This window comes from Monomorium pharaonis, chromosome 2, assembly GCF_013373865.1.
Source record: "Monomorium pharaonis isolate MP-MQ-018 chromosome 2, ASM1337386v2, whole genome shotgun sequence".
Taxonomy (NCBI): Eukaryota; Metazoa; Arthropoda; class Insecta; order Hymenoptera; family Formicidae; genus Monomorium; species Monomorium pharaonis.
The window spans coordinates 22,030,421-22,047,202 of NC_050468.1; the positions used below are offsets into that span (position 1 = coordinate 22,030,421).

General features: G+C 38.3%; 1 protein-coding gene across 11 annotated transcripts in view; it reads right to left on the reverse strand.

Annotated features, from left to right (window-relative positions):
• LOC105834480 (disks large 1 tumor suppressor protein) overlaps positions 1 to 16,782 on the reverse strand; it is a 401,711-nt gene that overhangs the window by 141,698 nt on the left and 243,231 nt on the right. For all 11 annotated transcript variants that reach the window (XM_036283261.1, XM_036283260.1, XM_036283262.1 and 8 more), the window contains one exon: positions 1,463 to 1,498. In XM_036283261.1, the coding sequence (XP_036139154.1) occupies positions 1,463 to 1,498 (36 nt within the window). The remainder of the gene's footprint in view (positions 1 to 1,462; positions 1,499 to 16,782) is intronic.

Sequence of the window (16,782 nt, forward strand, 5' to 3'; positions counted from 1 at the left end):
AACCTACTTATAATATGAAACATAAAAAAATTATTTTTTTGTATGTTCCAATAGAACATAAAAAGTTATTTATCATATTTTAAATATTTATTCGACTATTTTCTAATCTTCTTCCTTTTCTCTTTCCGGTTGTGAGTCGAAGATATATTAACGTATGATGGAGGTAAAAGGATTACAATAGTGATCAATTGTTTCGCACGTTCCCCTCATATGTTCATTCCCTCGCGTATAACTCAGCGAACCGTTATTGCGTTTAATCAAGCAATCGCGCGTCAGATAAGGTGCATGCAATAAGGAATTAATTAATCTGCATCCGTCTGCGAACACGGGGGAATTGAATGGGGGGGAACTTCGCAATGGCGGGAAAGTGTCAACAGCAGTTGTAACGCGGTAGCGCGATTAAGAATCGATTGTCAAACCGCGACGCACGCCGTAATGTTCTCTCTCTCTCTCTCTCTCTCTCTCTCTCTCTCTCTCTCTCTCAATCTGACAAATATTTTCGCAAGCCGCCACGCCACCATGCCGCTCTCGTCGCTGGCGTAAACGTCGTTAAACATCTGCGTCCTTAATAACGGCTTGTGATACAGTGTGCACACGTTGTAACTACATAAGCAGACGACGATATAAGAGCCCTGCAGCACGCATCGCTGCTGTGTAAATCGCTTCTCCTCTCCGTTCGTTTTCAGCTATAACCGATTTTAATTATTCGCGCGTTTCGTAGTGTCGATTGCTCGTAGCGTAAATTATTTGCCAATTTTCATTACTCGATGGAAATCGCGAGTAATCGCGAAATGGAAAATCGGACGGACTGTGTGACGTATGCAAAAGCGAGAGTCGCATTCTTCACTTTCAGCGAAGTTGAAAGAGCCTTTCATGTAAGTTTCGACAAACCGACTGAATCTTATTTTGAAATCAAATAAAAAAGTGCTGCATACTTTTGAGCTGCGCACTTTTATCTGAACACAATGCACAGAGAAAAAAAAGACTGCGCTCCTAACTCAATATCAAAGCAAATTGAAGAGCACGAGTACGTCAAAAACTTCGATGCGACAAAGGACACTTTTGTCGCAAGGCGTGTCACAAAAAGGCAAAAATCACAACGGATGGGAAAAGATTAGGAGGAGGATTATTATACGTAAGAGCGTGCAATTTGCATTCCACTGATTCTACCGCTGCCCAGAAAATTTCGTACAACATGCAGAGTCCCAGAGTGAACAAACGAATGAACGAACGTTTCAACGCGTTGAAGCTAGCGCATCAACATGCAAATTGCGAGAGGATTTCACAGAGTCATCATGCCTTTTCGAAAGTGGCGGACCAAATGTGCGAGCGACAGGGAGTGGAGTGGAGCGCGCGAGAGAAGAAACGACAGGGAGAAAAGTCTTCAGGAAAGAGCGAAGCGGAGGTGTATATTAATGCAAATTGTACTTTTGCAAGCGTTTTCCAAGCATCGAGCGCTCACCTGGTCACTATCCTGTCCCTGCCAACTGTCATGACTCTGTAACAAAACAAAAACGTCCAATCAGAGAAATGCTATTATTGACTCGCAAGACAATAACGCTCAATAGTTAAAGATACCATTATTGTCATGTACGTCACATAATATAATATACAGAGGAGAGATGGGGATTACAAACTACTATTTTGTTTTACTTAAATAACATGGTAAATATTTATGTAAAATATAAACTACTATTTCGTTTTATTTAAATTATAACTTACTAAGTATTTATGTGACATATAATTTGTGTCGGTACAAGTTTATTACTAATAAAGTTCCACCAATCATGTTATAAGCAGAAATTCTTCAGATATACATAAGGAATACATAATTAACAATTTCCTGAAAAAAGAAAAAAGATTGCGGCTATGGAATCTGTAAGATGATATAGAATACTACCAACAAATATTTTCAAATTTATTTTTATTTCTAAAAGATAAAAAATTAATACTCTTTGGCGAACTTTGCACATCAGTATTATAAAAGTATCAGTATCGTGTACATAGTATCACAGAAAAGTATTAAAAATGTATGCAAAAGAATCTTTGGCTCTTCCGACTTTGCGCACTAAAGTATAACAAACAATATATTAGTTAATAAATAAAATAAAAGTGCAACAATAAATTACATTTAAAAAAATTATATGGGACTCAAATTGGCGGCATTCGCAACTTGGTCCATAATACTAAACGCAGGCAATGTAATTTTACATGTCAAATGCATGTACACATTACGTCAAACATTAAATTAAATTATGTCATTTGAAAGCCATATTCAAGCCCTTTAAATTATATTAAAGTTAAAATATTGATACCTGACATATTTCTCCCAATAATGTAAAGAATATACATCTATAAAACTTTCGGCTATCTGCAATACTGAAATACAGCTTTTATTACAATGGAATAAAACATTCATGACCAGTGACCATGTTGTAATGTCTAAACAATATGTAAAGAAATAATTTAGACAATTATCTCTAAACTTCAAAACAAAGTATACGTGAATTCCATAACCGCCTTCTCTCTACATAATAATATTATACTATGTTACAACAAAATGGTTATTTATCATGAACGTTCTCTTTAAGAACGAATATATCACATATACGTTTTGCACATTTATCTTAATAGAATGCTTGCGTACTTTCGAGTTCGAATACTCGTTACCAGCAAGTATCTTGCTTTTTCACGAATGCATAGGAAATGCACAGTGGTTCACCATCCTGTAATGTTACACTGCAACTTTTGCGAATAATAGGCGCTTATATTATCGTCGTTACGAAGACATTGGCTTGGCGTAACACGGCATTTCGAATCTGTTGTGGCAGCATGTGTTTAACGCTGCGCTATTGTACCATTGTCTTCGGGATGAATAAACAGGTCGACAACTGCATCGCACACGTACCCGTGTGCGGATAATATTGGATAATAGTTCGACTTAAATAACAATATGGATTTTGTTTGTTTCTCTCGCTCTTTTCATTTATATTCTTTTAAAAATAAACATATTCGTTTGGAAGAGAGGAATTAATAATTTAAAAAAGCCTTAAAAGAGAAAGAAAAACGCATGAGAAATTCACATCATCGTCGAGTGAAACTCGTCGATCTTCCAAAGTTCCATGCGAAATGAACGGCGGAAGTCGCGCGAAAATATCCCGCGACAGGATACAAATTCCTTGTTTATTGAATATTAAAAGCAAGAAATGTTGGCAACATGAACCAAACACACGATGTGACGTAGTCCAATTTTCCACTCCGCTGGTCCACGACGAATCTCGGCAACATCGAGATTTATTTCTCGAAACTCGATAGTTCGCCCGCTCGCTCGTTCGCCGGCGCGAGATCATATACCGGATGGAAAATCGAGAGGAAAAACGACAGGCAAACGATTGCTCTTTCCAACGAGGTGCGCGACGTCAAACGCGCTACGCGACGCGACTCTTTTTTTTTCGAGAGAGAGAGAGAGAGATGTGCACGCGAGGGCGCTTCGTCAATTAAACATAAGAATCCGTTTTCGCGAGCGAGGAAAAGCTTGACAAACTGTAGCGAGGGGGTTTGCGACGTGGGGTTTTTTTCGCTCATCGTATCCTCGATCGTGAGATACGATGGAAGGGAGGAAGGAAATTTCGCCGGGAATATTCTCTTTCTTCTTGCTCCTCTTGCAAGCGGCGTTCCGCCGTCATTTCCACCGTGCACCACAACGCGGGCGTTTTATTAAATCGATATGAACAATATTTCCGGCGTTTGCCGCGCGCGCGGTAGCTCGCGTACATCGTTTTTATTGCGGCGAACGTTCGATCAGCGCCGTAAAAATCACCGTCGCTGACGCGGCTGTTAAATAACATTACGAATATGTTTATCGAGAGGACGCTGGCTAAATATGGACTTCTGTTTTCCACAGCCCTCTTCCCCCGGTCGGAGCAACGAAACCCCTGGCATCCGGGTCGCGCTCTCAAGCATTAACTTCTCGATTTAACAATGCGTTGTTTGCGCTGCGACGCGAATGTGAATGCCTGCGAGTGCAATTGTTGCCGTAATGTTTAACGTAGAATTTTCAAGTGTCCATAAAAGCGGAGCGAAAAATATAATTTCGAGAACAATCCATCCATTTATGTTTCCCCATAATGCATTTACATACGCGGATGTATATTTATAGCTAGTTACCAGCCGTGAATATTTCGCGAAATATAATGCGCGTACAACGTATATGCAAGCGTATCGTATATGCAGCGACGAGTATAATTCGGGCAATTTCCATTTTTCACAAATAATACACATGCACATCGCGGAGAGCGGAAATACGAGAGAGATGCGACGCGGCGTCCCCCTCTTCCCCCCGCGAATGTGGTGTGCCACGGGAAGAAACCGTGCATTTCCGTTGCTACTGCCGCTTCAGGAGGGCGAGTCGCGAAAGGCGAGCAAACTAAACGGCAGCTTAAATCGCGACGCGATGTGTTCGCGCGGAGGGAAAGATTTACAAATCGACTTTCCCCCGGTTGTTTCGCGGAAGGTTTCGCAGCGGTGCCCGTGTGGCACCGACGCGGTTCATTAAATCGGTGTAAATAATACGAGGGCGCGTATAGACGACTATTTTATCGGACGCAGAGGTCGAATGCCGGTGCCGGTCGGAAGTGTAGGCGGCGGTCGGTGGGTTAATGTTGGTACCGCGGCCTTGTTAGATTTATGACAGCAATATGGGCGTCATGGAGGCAACGTTGAAACGTGCCTCGTGTACCCAGGGTAACGTTTGTTACGACGCACATTCGATATATACGCCGCGAGAATTTATGGAAATCGGCCGTCCAATCGCGCGCGGTTCTGTCTGGACAACCACTTTTTAAATATCGAGTTTCTTCCTATGATAACGGAAAACGTGGCTCATCTTCGCGACGAGATTAATTATCTCGCATCGGAGTTTCATTTTTGCGCAATACTTGCGATAACGAGAAATAGAGTCTATTGGCATTCTAGGGCAAGAATAAGCAAAAAAAAAAAAAAAAAAAAAAAACCAGAAAAAGGAAAGATGAAAAATCCACAAAAATAATTTTAAAAAAAGAGAGAGAAAGAGATGCATGTCTTGGGAAATATAAACTCACGATGGATCAATGGGAGAATATTGTTTTGCGGGGAATTTTTTAACAATTGTTCTTTCTCTTTTGCCATAACGACGCTTTTGATGAAAATATGTTATACACTTTATCGATAAAATATACTTTATACGTTCCATCTTTCTCGTGTGGAAAAGGTTCTCTGGTTGTTCGACTCTTTATATTTTGACGTTAATCTTTACGTTTATCTGTAAATAAAAAGCGACTAAACGGACATGTCTGTCTATTTAAAGTTTACATTTCTTTCAATAACATGACGAAAGGGTATTGCATACCCCGGTGATACCGTCAGGTCCCCTTTAAGTGCATACAGTTACGCAGGTTGGCGAGTCATCTCAATTCGTTTTCGGTGAAAACTTAAACTGATTCACATTAATACAGCACTACGTTAAACAATACGCAAGGTATTCAAATGGAATTGAAAAATATTCAGAGCGAGTTGCTTTTATTTTCGATTTTATATCGGAAGTTAAGATACTTTTATTCTAGACAAATTAAAATGCGTACTAAAATGCGCATTCCAATAACACGAACGGGGTCCTTTTAATGTTGTTGCATTGCATAAAATTGCTTTTCCAATTAATATCGGACTCCTAAACCCAAGCCTGAGCATGCAAATGCAATCAGGCCGGTTTTCCGGTTGCGCTTCGTATCGATTCTTTACGGCGGGTAGATCAGCGGATAGATTCACTCGCAGAATCACATTTAATCGCGAGCTCCAGGCAAATCGATGCATTCGTAACTTTCGACAATCGGACGAGGTGGAACATGTAGACTAACAATAGTAAAAAAGTTTTCTCGTTTCCGATCGACTTTCAGCTACCGTAGACTTCGTCGTGTTTAAATGCAACCCTTATTTGCATTACGTTTTTATCTTTATTTAAGGTTCCGTAGCTTTGATTTCCCATGATAAATCAAAGCACACTTTTTACACAAAAATTATGTCAAAGTTAAACGAAATTAAAAACAAAGTAAATTTGTTCAATCAAAGTGTACAATTTTTGTAAAAAAATTAATAGAATTGTTAATTAATTACCATAATTTGTAAAAGTTTAATAATCTCGAATAATATTTTATTGTTCCTTTAAAACGAAATTAGAGTATTATTCTTTAAAAGGTATATATTACGGTGTATAATCGGATAATTATAGTTGTAGCATACAAGCAGAGCATTGTAAATCAATAAGAATTCACTGACATCAATTTAGAGAATAATTTTACTAATGCGTTCTAAAAAGACTGCAAAAAAATTTCTCTTAAATTTGAATATTCTTGCATTTTATAATTCAAACATGACGACTTAACAATTAGTTAAAATAAAATGTAACTAGGATGTATAATCTGCACGATGAAAATTTAATGTTTCACGAATTCAATGCTGCAGAGAATGCATATTTCGACGAATCAGATAGTTAATTAAAACTCAGTGGGAAATGTAAAGTATGCAGAAGAAGATAGGAATGAACACTTACTAATTAGAAGTCTGCTGTTAAATATATGGAGTATTACATTTTCGAACTTTTTATAAGAACGTACAGCCGCTGTGCTCTTTTTTTCCTATTCGTTCGCCGATTTCCGATTTCTTTGCGGTCTTCCCGAGTTTCGGATTAATCAAAATTCATGTCGATCTACTCATGCCGTTCTAGAAAAAGCGTCGAGGCACATTAATTCCAATCCTAATTCAGGATATGCGCTAAAGAGATGCGATAAAACTTTAATGAAGTCATGAGATTTAATCACGCAAAAAATAAGCACAAAATTATTCATCGTTAATCGTAACCGTTCGTAGCAAACGATAATTACTGCTCGTTTAACTCACGTACTAAACGGACGCGGCAATTATCTGGTCATTACGACGATTATTTGCGCGTAAATTTACAGAGCGACGTGATTATATTGCACGGACGGCGGATACACTGAGGAACGTTCCCTCGTCTACTCGCCGTGTGACGATAATCCACGGGGAAAAAAAAAGAAAGATCTCGTCGGAGATGATTCGTCGGGCGGAAAAACGTCCCGCGAGCGGATAGCATCGCGCGACGAGACGCGCGGCGAGCTCGTAAATCCAGCTTACGAATCGGACAGAATATGGGGAAAAAGAACGAAGATAGAGGAGAGAAACAGAGACGCGGTTAAGGTTGTTGAGGAAAAAGAGGAGATATGCGAGTGAGGGATTCTTCAGCCGTTTAAGGGGATAATCTTAAGTGGAATACTACCCTTCTCGTGAAATAAATTACGCGCCTAAAAGAGGTATGACCTTTAAAGTATACCTTCATCTATACGGGATAAATTCATAAACCACGTTTCCGCTGCTTCGGTGCCGCGTAATTTATTTTTAACACAGAGAGCAACGATATGTTGTTTGACAATGCATACGTGTGGAGATAAAATTGCAGATTGCAGCTCCAAAAGATGTATTTAATATAAATGACAAATTATTAATACAATATACATGATTACAGTTTAAATCTATATTTCTCTTAACAATGGAAAATTCATATCGTGGATAAATGTTTGACATCGCAAAAAAACATGCTTTACGAATTTTTTAATTAGCAGATATATATTTTTGATAATCTCTATCTTTTTTTGACAAGCCATTAATCTTTTGTTATTGAAAAACATGTAAAAACATGATAAATCAAATTCGTTAATTGGTAGCGTCATGTTATTTTTTAAATAACAATGCCTCTATTGTTCACCTGGTTTTGATCATCAGTGCGTTATACTTTGATACAATTGTAATAAAGAACATGATCAAAATGATTTTATGACAGCGCAAGAAAAAAAAAATATAAAAGGTATCATGGAATATTTATAGAACAATCCGATGATGACATTGGCGTACTTAAACGCTGCAGGAGCAAAAAGCTCGCGGAGGAAATAAATCGCGCAACACCGTAGCGTGTGAATGTGGCGCGATACATTTTATTGCACCGGCACCATACACCTATCATCTCTGAAAAGTCGCTGTGATTTATTGTTAATAAAAGGAGAGCAACGCTCGCGATGACCGGAGCTTAAATTACTTGAGATACGGGTATACGCGTTCTCCGAGGAAGCTGGAGTTACGAGCACGCGTTTCCAAGTTCTAAGTCAACGATTTAATGGCAGAAAGGGGATTAGATCGACGACGTATGAGCCAAGAGAATCAGATTAAACTTTCATCTCCGGTGCGCCTATCGCTCAACGTAACTGTCGTTCTTCGATCGTCCCTTCCTTCGGTTTAAAAATTGAATAAATTTTGAAAAAAGAAATTTCTCTTCTTGACACTTTTCAGTGTACACATTGTTTCGTGCGTCTCGCGTATCCTTTAATCAAGAATCTGCAGTAAAAAAATTGTAGTTTATGAAATTTATGATACATTATATTTTTATAGGAAACGAAAGATTCTTTATATAGAGTTTTATATATAGATTTAGTGTGTGCTTTAAGTCATGTTCTTTTGTCGATCCGGCTTTAAAGCGTGTTTATAGCACCTTCGACACAGATTTGTCTTGCACGCGATAGCTGATCACGCATTCTTCAACATAATACCGCCTGAGCGTGTCGTTTTATGATTGGGATCGTGTAATATTTGGTCTCGAAGGAGATTAATTCTCGCAGACTCGATATTTAATAAGTTCGAAACCAATTGTAAAACAGAAAGATGCTAATTCTCACGTAAATTATTATATTTCGGACTTACAGAAATATCTTTACGATATCTAATGTAATATTCGTTCTGAAATAAATCAAAGTATAATACAAAGAAAGTGGAAGAGAAATATTTCTCCATCATCGTTATTTAATTATACACGTCTTTCACATTGTATACATCTTTCTTTAATTACCATTATATTTATGAACATCATTTTTATGTTGCATATATCTTACTTCATATTCGGCTTTAATTTTTTGATGATTTCTCGTGATATTGCGCGAACACGGGACAAATTTAGTTATGTCAGGTATTCCGAGTCGTTGTCGTTAAAGTCTTTTGTAAGTACGAAATGGCTTCGTACGTTGATTAAATTTCATAGGTGTCGCGAAGTAAATAAAATTATGTCGCGCCAGAATTGCGAGACCGTCTCATAAATTTAACGCCGCGAAGGCGCTTTCAAGCACGCCTTGATCGATCCAGGAATTTACAATAACGTTTCACCAAAATTGTTTAATTGCGAGCAATTATATCACGGTATCGCACGTAATAACTCTGTCAACTTTGTTCTCATGCGCGACAGATGATTAAATTAAAGGATGCAGTACTTTGGGCGAAAGTACGATGTCGCCTACGAGTATAAAACACGAAGCGAAAAATTTGTTGTTGTTGTGTTATGCGTGTCGGTGTCGAACTTTCTTGCGGAAAATCATTTGGGGTGAGCCACGCGTATACGAGATGACTCTGTTGGGTGGGCGCGGTACGACCTCTTAATTATGAACACGCGTTGCTAGCAATAATTAATAGACGCGGTCCGAACCACGCCTCCGCGGCGTCATGTAGATGAGCAAACACTGAATTGTTCTTCGCGATCGTGAAACAAGCGCTAGTTCACGCCGCGGCCCATTTGCTTAAATTATTAACAACCTCCTTCGCTTATTTGACCAGTCTCCTCGTTGTTTCTTAATTATCAAACTTGGTCAGCAAGAATATTAGAGAGAAAAAGAGAGAGAGAGAGAGAGAGAGAGAGAGAGAGAGAGAGAGAGAGAGAGAGAGAGAGACCGCGGAGAATCGATTTGTAATAATCACGTCGAGTGATTATTATAACGAATAATAAAATAAGCTGAATTATCGAAGAGATTTTCGCGATAAAAGACTCGAAGAGTTCCTAATGATCCCAATGCCGTGTTGTTCATTTAATTTTCGAATAAATATTATACGTAAGATACGACATAAAAGAATAGATATAATTTTAATTACAGCAAATTGTTGTAGCAATTATAATTGTAAAAATTGACAAGATTCTTTGGATCAATACTATGTAAAAAAAATTCACATATAAAATTCACATTTAAAATTACCGTTAATATTATACTGATAGCTTATATTTAAAAAAAGCATAAAATTCATCTGTCTTTCCCTAAGGAAAAATGTAATTTAATATTCATATAATTAATTTACGAAAAAGGCATGTACAAGACGGTACAAAAGAATAACGTATGATAAATGATCGCTAGTATTTTTGAATATTCGACTTTTCATCTCGCAAATATTCCGTCGAAATATTTCAATAAATTTCAACATGCAGCTGCACGATACTGCAATTCTCGATGCCCGCGCCCATAACATATTTTCGAGAGATATTGTTGGTAAATAAAATCTCAAAAAATAAAACAGAAATCTGCTTTCGACCTTGTCATATAGTTTATCGCATAGCCATGGTGTACCCCTACTGAGATACGTGACGTCTCATTTAATACATAAACATCGATTGAAAAATACAAATATTACAAATTCACTCAATTGTTGATTTGTCAACGAAAAACGATATTTGGAATTGACATTTTCGACATGTACAAATTTTGACGTAAAAAAGGTGAAAATAATCTCTATATTTATCTGTAACAGTAAAAATACAATCCAAATTCTTAGATGTAATATAAATATAGGATATAACTAAAGATTAATTTTTAAATAAAGAGCATATTGCCATAGAAAACTTATTTTACTTGTCGCTTATTTAGAAAAGGCGTTACTTTTTTCATCTGTAATATAACTAATTAATTAAATGAAATTAAAAAAACAGAAAAAGAAAAAAATATGCAAGAAATGTAAAATTTAAGTAATTTATAAAAAATATAAAGATTAAGTAATTTGTAAAAAAAAGGAGTAAGGAAAAGACATTAGCTTTCTAATTTAATTACACTCATAAACTTGTTTCAGGCACGCGTAATCTTTTAAACTTTTAATAAAATCAAGATTAAATCAATTATTAGAAAGTATCTCAGAATTTTCTTAATTTTTAAATCTCGACAGATAAATTAAATTTTAGATATTCATATAAACAAAGAATTAATATTAATTGTATTTTTTAATATATAACGATCAAAATTTAATTTATGTATTTAGGTTTAACTGCCATTCGGATGCGCGATAAAATCGCGCGCCATTACTCGATATCGTTCACTTCAATATCGGATAGTGAACTCGCGATCATGCCGTGTTTCTCTTTACGAGATCTCTTTATGGAAGATTGCGGTTATAAAGGAAACGTAAAAGCGCCGCTGCAAACACGCAAGGACTGAAAGATTACACGCTCGTTAATTCTTTTTGTGCGTAACCATCTCCGTTGCGTACTACGCCTTCATTATTTTTGTTACTTTTTTTTTTCTTTTTACGATGCAAACTCGGGTCCTTTGTCTTTACTGTTTTCATAATCTGGCCCTTCATAAAGCCAGTAAACTCGCGGGAGCGGGAGCAGTTTGCGACAGTATTTCTTTTATTCACAAAGTCCGCAGGTTTTTTGTTTAATACCGTGACATAGTCTGATCATTAAAATGAAACAGCGATGCCGTTAGGAATGTATACCTTTGCTACGATCGTCGTTGAAACATGTTGAAATATTGTTGGAAAGAACTAGTTTCGGAGCGGGAAAAATAATCCTGCTTAAATAATGCTTGAATAGCAAATCAAATAAATAAATAAATAAAATAAATACTATGTAGAAAATGTATAAAATAAATGTATAAACACGTGTACAGCTACGTACAGTTTGTCCAACTTTAAAATGATCGAGAAATCACTAAAATTACAGTCGGTAGTTCAGCATTCTATACGAATGTGCCATAGTTCACGCTGTCGACGTATTCGAAACAAAATGTCGAGCTCTAACGAAAAATCGCATACGCACCGCTGTATGTCGCGTTAATATTTACGGTTGAATATTCCCTAAACGAATGACACGTGTCCCGACGTTACGTCGTCGTCGTCAGTCAATTTCTGTGCGGTCGTCCGTCACCGGAAGGCCGACTCGATGTTCCCCTCCCGCGAACAAGGGAAGAGGATTTATCGGTGTCGCCTCGTGGCCCGGGAAGACATACGATGACAATAAAAAAAAAAGAGCGGGACGGCTAACAAAGGGCGCAATGATCCGGCAATTGGAAGTCGCAAATTCGATATTTGTTGTTGTCGTCCCCTTTGATTTATAATTCCGTTTCTGTTGTTCGCGCGGTGGTAATAAGTGCGCGATGAAACACACAGAATTTCATCAAATCCGAACAATCAGCGAGTATAGGAAGGGATGACAAAAGCGGTATCTTCTTCGGCCGCCATTAATAATTGCGACGAAAAATTTTCGCTACTATATCATACTTTTTTGTTTCTTTCGATGTCATTCCACTCGATTGGATAATGTTATCACGCTCGGATTCTCTTAAAACAATGTTCCCATATCATGGCAAAAATTTTTATATTTATGGAAATATTAAAAATATGTTAGAATATGTTTAATAGAATTTTTTATTTCCAATTCACACATACACACACATACGCATGTGTGGTTTTTAAAATAGTTATTATTTTGATAGTAACAGTAATTATATCAATGACAAATTAATGTTAATATTAATTACACTAATCATAATTCTAAGATATGTAAAAGAAATTTTGCATTCCGTCATTTAAAACTAATTTTTGAGCAATATTTTTATTTTTTTTTTACAATACATTTTCAGTATTTGCCATCTAGTTTTGCTATTTCAGATAAAAGCCTTGAACAATCTCTATCGTTTCGACAATACTCGATTTAAATAAATCTTTCTTCTAATATTAGAATGTTTGAATATAGACATTGTACATGTAGACATTCATTGATCAAAGACGCGATGCACATTCGAAAGAGTAAATAAATTAACAGATAAGCCATTATCGATTTCCCAGACAGCAATCGTACGTTTCGAAGTGGCAGGTACAGATTGCCGATTAACGAAAAATTGCGTCACGATTGATCAGCTAAGAAGAGCAGACCCAATCTTAATTAATGTCCAACGACGAGATCCCGGAGAAGCCATGAAGCTGCTGCCGGCCGGCGCTAATGGCGAAGTAAAATGGAGCAGCCTTCCGACGTTTAATCCAATGAACGGGACTTCACTACGCTCGTTACGTGTCGTCCGATAATATATATAAGGTAAAGCCAGCGATCCTAAGATAAACCTGCGAAGAAATCGTTGGCTTCCCGGCCGCGAGTCCCGCGCTCGATTAAACGTTCTTCTTATCTCTTGCGCGGGAGGCACGGTTCCCTGGGAGGCGAGAGAGCTGCTTCCCTGCATACATTCGGTGTATCGACAGGCAATTTATGCGCACTTTGCGTAAACGTATAGATGATGACTATAAAAAGTGATACGATATCGGATATACATTAAGTTGAAGACAGCTCAAAAATACACGAGGTGCGAGGAGCGCATGTTATTTACGATTACGTGACAGACTTGCAATAAAAAGAAATAGAGTATTTCTTTTTTATCAAATGCATTTCCCACTTCCTACACATTAATGCGACTGGCTATTAGCGGTAACGAAGCCAGTTAAGTACACGTAATTTGGGATTGCGTTGCCGGTCGAAAATTTCTAACGCAAACAAGTGTTAATAAGCGTCACATCAATGTGCACGGTATTAATGTGTCTGTGCAGTGTATGCGATAATATCGCGATAAAAGCTTCCGCGAGACAGTCGACATATTTTTTAATAATGCCTCCCGCATTACGTTTTTCGTATGGCACGCGCGGATTTTTTTCGAGAGGCAGATCGTTAGGAAGGATCGACCATTTCCAGGCGGGTAATATCGCGCGCGACGACAATGACGACGTACCGAACCGTGCGGTAATGCAGCTCTAATTAACCCGGGAAATTTGCATGCGTTTCCACGCGCGATCGCGTTACGCGACTCTGGCGATACACACTCCGAGAGTTTATATTTTCATATATTTCTCTGTCCGCGCGACCCGCGCCCGACATTTCCAACGACGGCTAAATTATTGGATAATACCGCCCGCGTGAACAAGTCGCAATTAATTATGATTACGTTCGCGCGCGTATTTAACGTAAAGGGGGAATCCCACGCGCAGCTTCGGCTCGCGCGAAACAATACCGATAAATTCTGTCGATTTCAGTTTTAATAACAATTTCAGTTTTAATAACAATTAATAACAATTAAATGTCGATTTAACTTTCGATAATTTTAGCAGTTTTAATAACAAAATATTGTGTAACTGTTTCCGCCACGCCATGCTGTATCACACATATAATATCAAAATAATACGAATTTATATTAATATACCAAAATATTCTATAATTTCACGTTTTGCAGGAATATATATTTATATTTTATATATTCTGGTAAAAATATGTAGCTAAAATAATTGATTCATGGACACGCGAAGTGTAGATCCGCGATTTCAGTCACAAATTATTTTAAAAAAGTAAGAAGCTACACCGCCTTATTGCAAACAAAAAAAGTCTCTGGTTTTGATAAAATGAGTTTGTGGAAGGGATAAAAATGTTCGATATGTATTTTTTATATTGGCGACCAAACATGTTTAATACTAAAAAAATTAATATTTATATAGTGAATAGTTTTTGAAATTCTATACATTTTTGTACATTTATGAAATTACTCTACCATACCTCGTTCAAACATTTTAGCTCCGATAAACAAAAATTTAGCTGATTTCACTCTTCAAATAATTGGTTGCCGGTATAAAAAATACATTAAATATTTTTACCTCTTCTACAAAAACCCACCAAGTTTCATTAAAATTACAGAGATAGATAGATAGATAGACAGAGAGAGAGAGAGAGAGAGAGAGAGAGAGAGAGAGAGAGAGAGAGAGAGAAGGGGGGGGATGGGGAAAAAAGCCTTTCTTTGTAAAACGAGATGTTACCTAGCGCGCGCAACATCTTAAAAGCATTTTTGCATTGATTGTTTCGCGCATTCCCCTCCTTTTTTCGACTTTTCGATCCAAGTTTCTGCCAGGAGCCAGCTTGCGCCGAGATCTTTATTGCGTTTCGAAGTACCGGGAAGCGCAAACAAAGCGGTAATCTGTCGCGCGGGATGTTGTGTCGCTGTGTGCCATGTGCCACATCGGCACGAAATTGCATTTCGTAGTAAACGAGTGAAAATGGCGAGAGACAGAGAGAGAGAGAGAGAGGAGAGAATTACATACGCGCGCGCGTGTGTGTGTGTGTGTACGATGGGTGCGACGCGACGCCTGTACATCGCGCGGCGTCTTTGTGTACACTGCAAACATTCGCGCGTTCGCGCTTCGTCTCCGGTCCGCGAACGGTCGACGAAATTGTGCGTGTGGATAAAGCCGACGGCGCGTTTTCGCGCTCGCGCGTCGGCGTCTCGCCCGTCTTTGTAACGCGTTCGGGGAAAAAAAAAAAAATGGAAAGAGAAAAAAAGAGCAAAAAGAAAAAGCGCTGACCGACCGACAGCGTAATCGCTTGCGCCGCTTTAGCTTTGTGCTCACGCTTCGTCGCGGATTGCATCAGAGTCTGCATGTAATCGACACGAGGACATTCGTGAGGACATGTTCGCTGTTCACCACGCGGGATTTGTCGTCCGAACGAAAGAGGGAGAGAGGGTGAGAAAACTGCACGCCGTCCTAACGTTCATGTACTTTTTGCCCCTGCACGCGAGCTCTCCGCGCTGCGAGAGATTGAAATCGTCGATACCTTCGTAACCCAATTAAAAGCGTAACGAGGAAGCAGGTGCGCAATTATTCGCGGACGCGCCAATTATTTTTCCGGCCGCCTTCGCACCCGTGCCTCGATTTGCTTCCACCCCCGCTTCTTCTTCGCTCCCTCTCGCCGCGAAGACTTTTCCATCTTCATTAAAATTCGAACATTGAATTACGGTGCTCGCGCGAGAAACTCGCGGATGTCGCGCGTCGCACCGCCGCGTGACGACTGCGTTTTAGGCGGCCGACGAGTCACGCGTTCGTCACAATTATCGGCGAGGGCGGGCGAATCGGTTAGCGAGTACGGGAATATTCGAATTGATTTCCACGTTGGACGGAATTAAAAACGAAATCGATTTTCCTTCGATTAGCGTCACTCGTGCCGCGTTGGCAACACTCGGAATTTTTTTCCCCCACGTTTTTTTTTATGCCCCTCCCTGTCAAAGCTCCTGTACGCCGGCCGTGCCGCTTGGTTTATCCCTCGCGTTCTGTCGCATGGCATTGAGTTTTAAACGACACTACATAATAGCGCGTATTGGCATTTTTCCCATAACGTTGAGGATATAACAGCCTGGCTTATGTTGTATCAAATATATAGCTGTAGTATTCAAAGTTATTATATTTTTATGCTTTTAATTGTTCTCTCTCTCTCTTGAACTATGTTCATCATTACGTATTCGTGCAGCTTTTGTGTACACGCATGTGTATACGTGCGTACAACGCATACAGAAACGCATGAGCCTTACACACTTAATTTTATTTTGTCTTATAGTTTTTCTTGTTTTTCTTGTACTTTATTTTACATTTTCTTCTTATTTCTGGTTTCTGCTCTCAATATTACTGTTATCTGATCATAATGCATTATTAAATATCGTATCATATTATGTATTTGTACGTTCTCAGTACTCAATAATATTTTTTTTGTTCTCTTTCTTTCTTACTTTCATTATATTTCTATCATTTGTTTATTCTATCAAATTCCTCAAATGTATTTCTCTTTATAAAGATCGATGT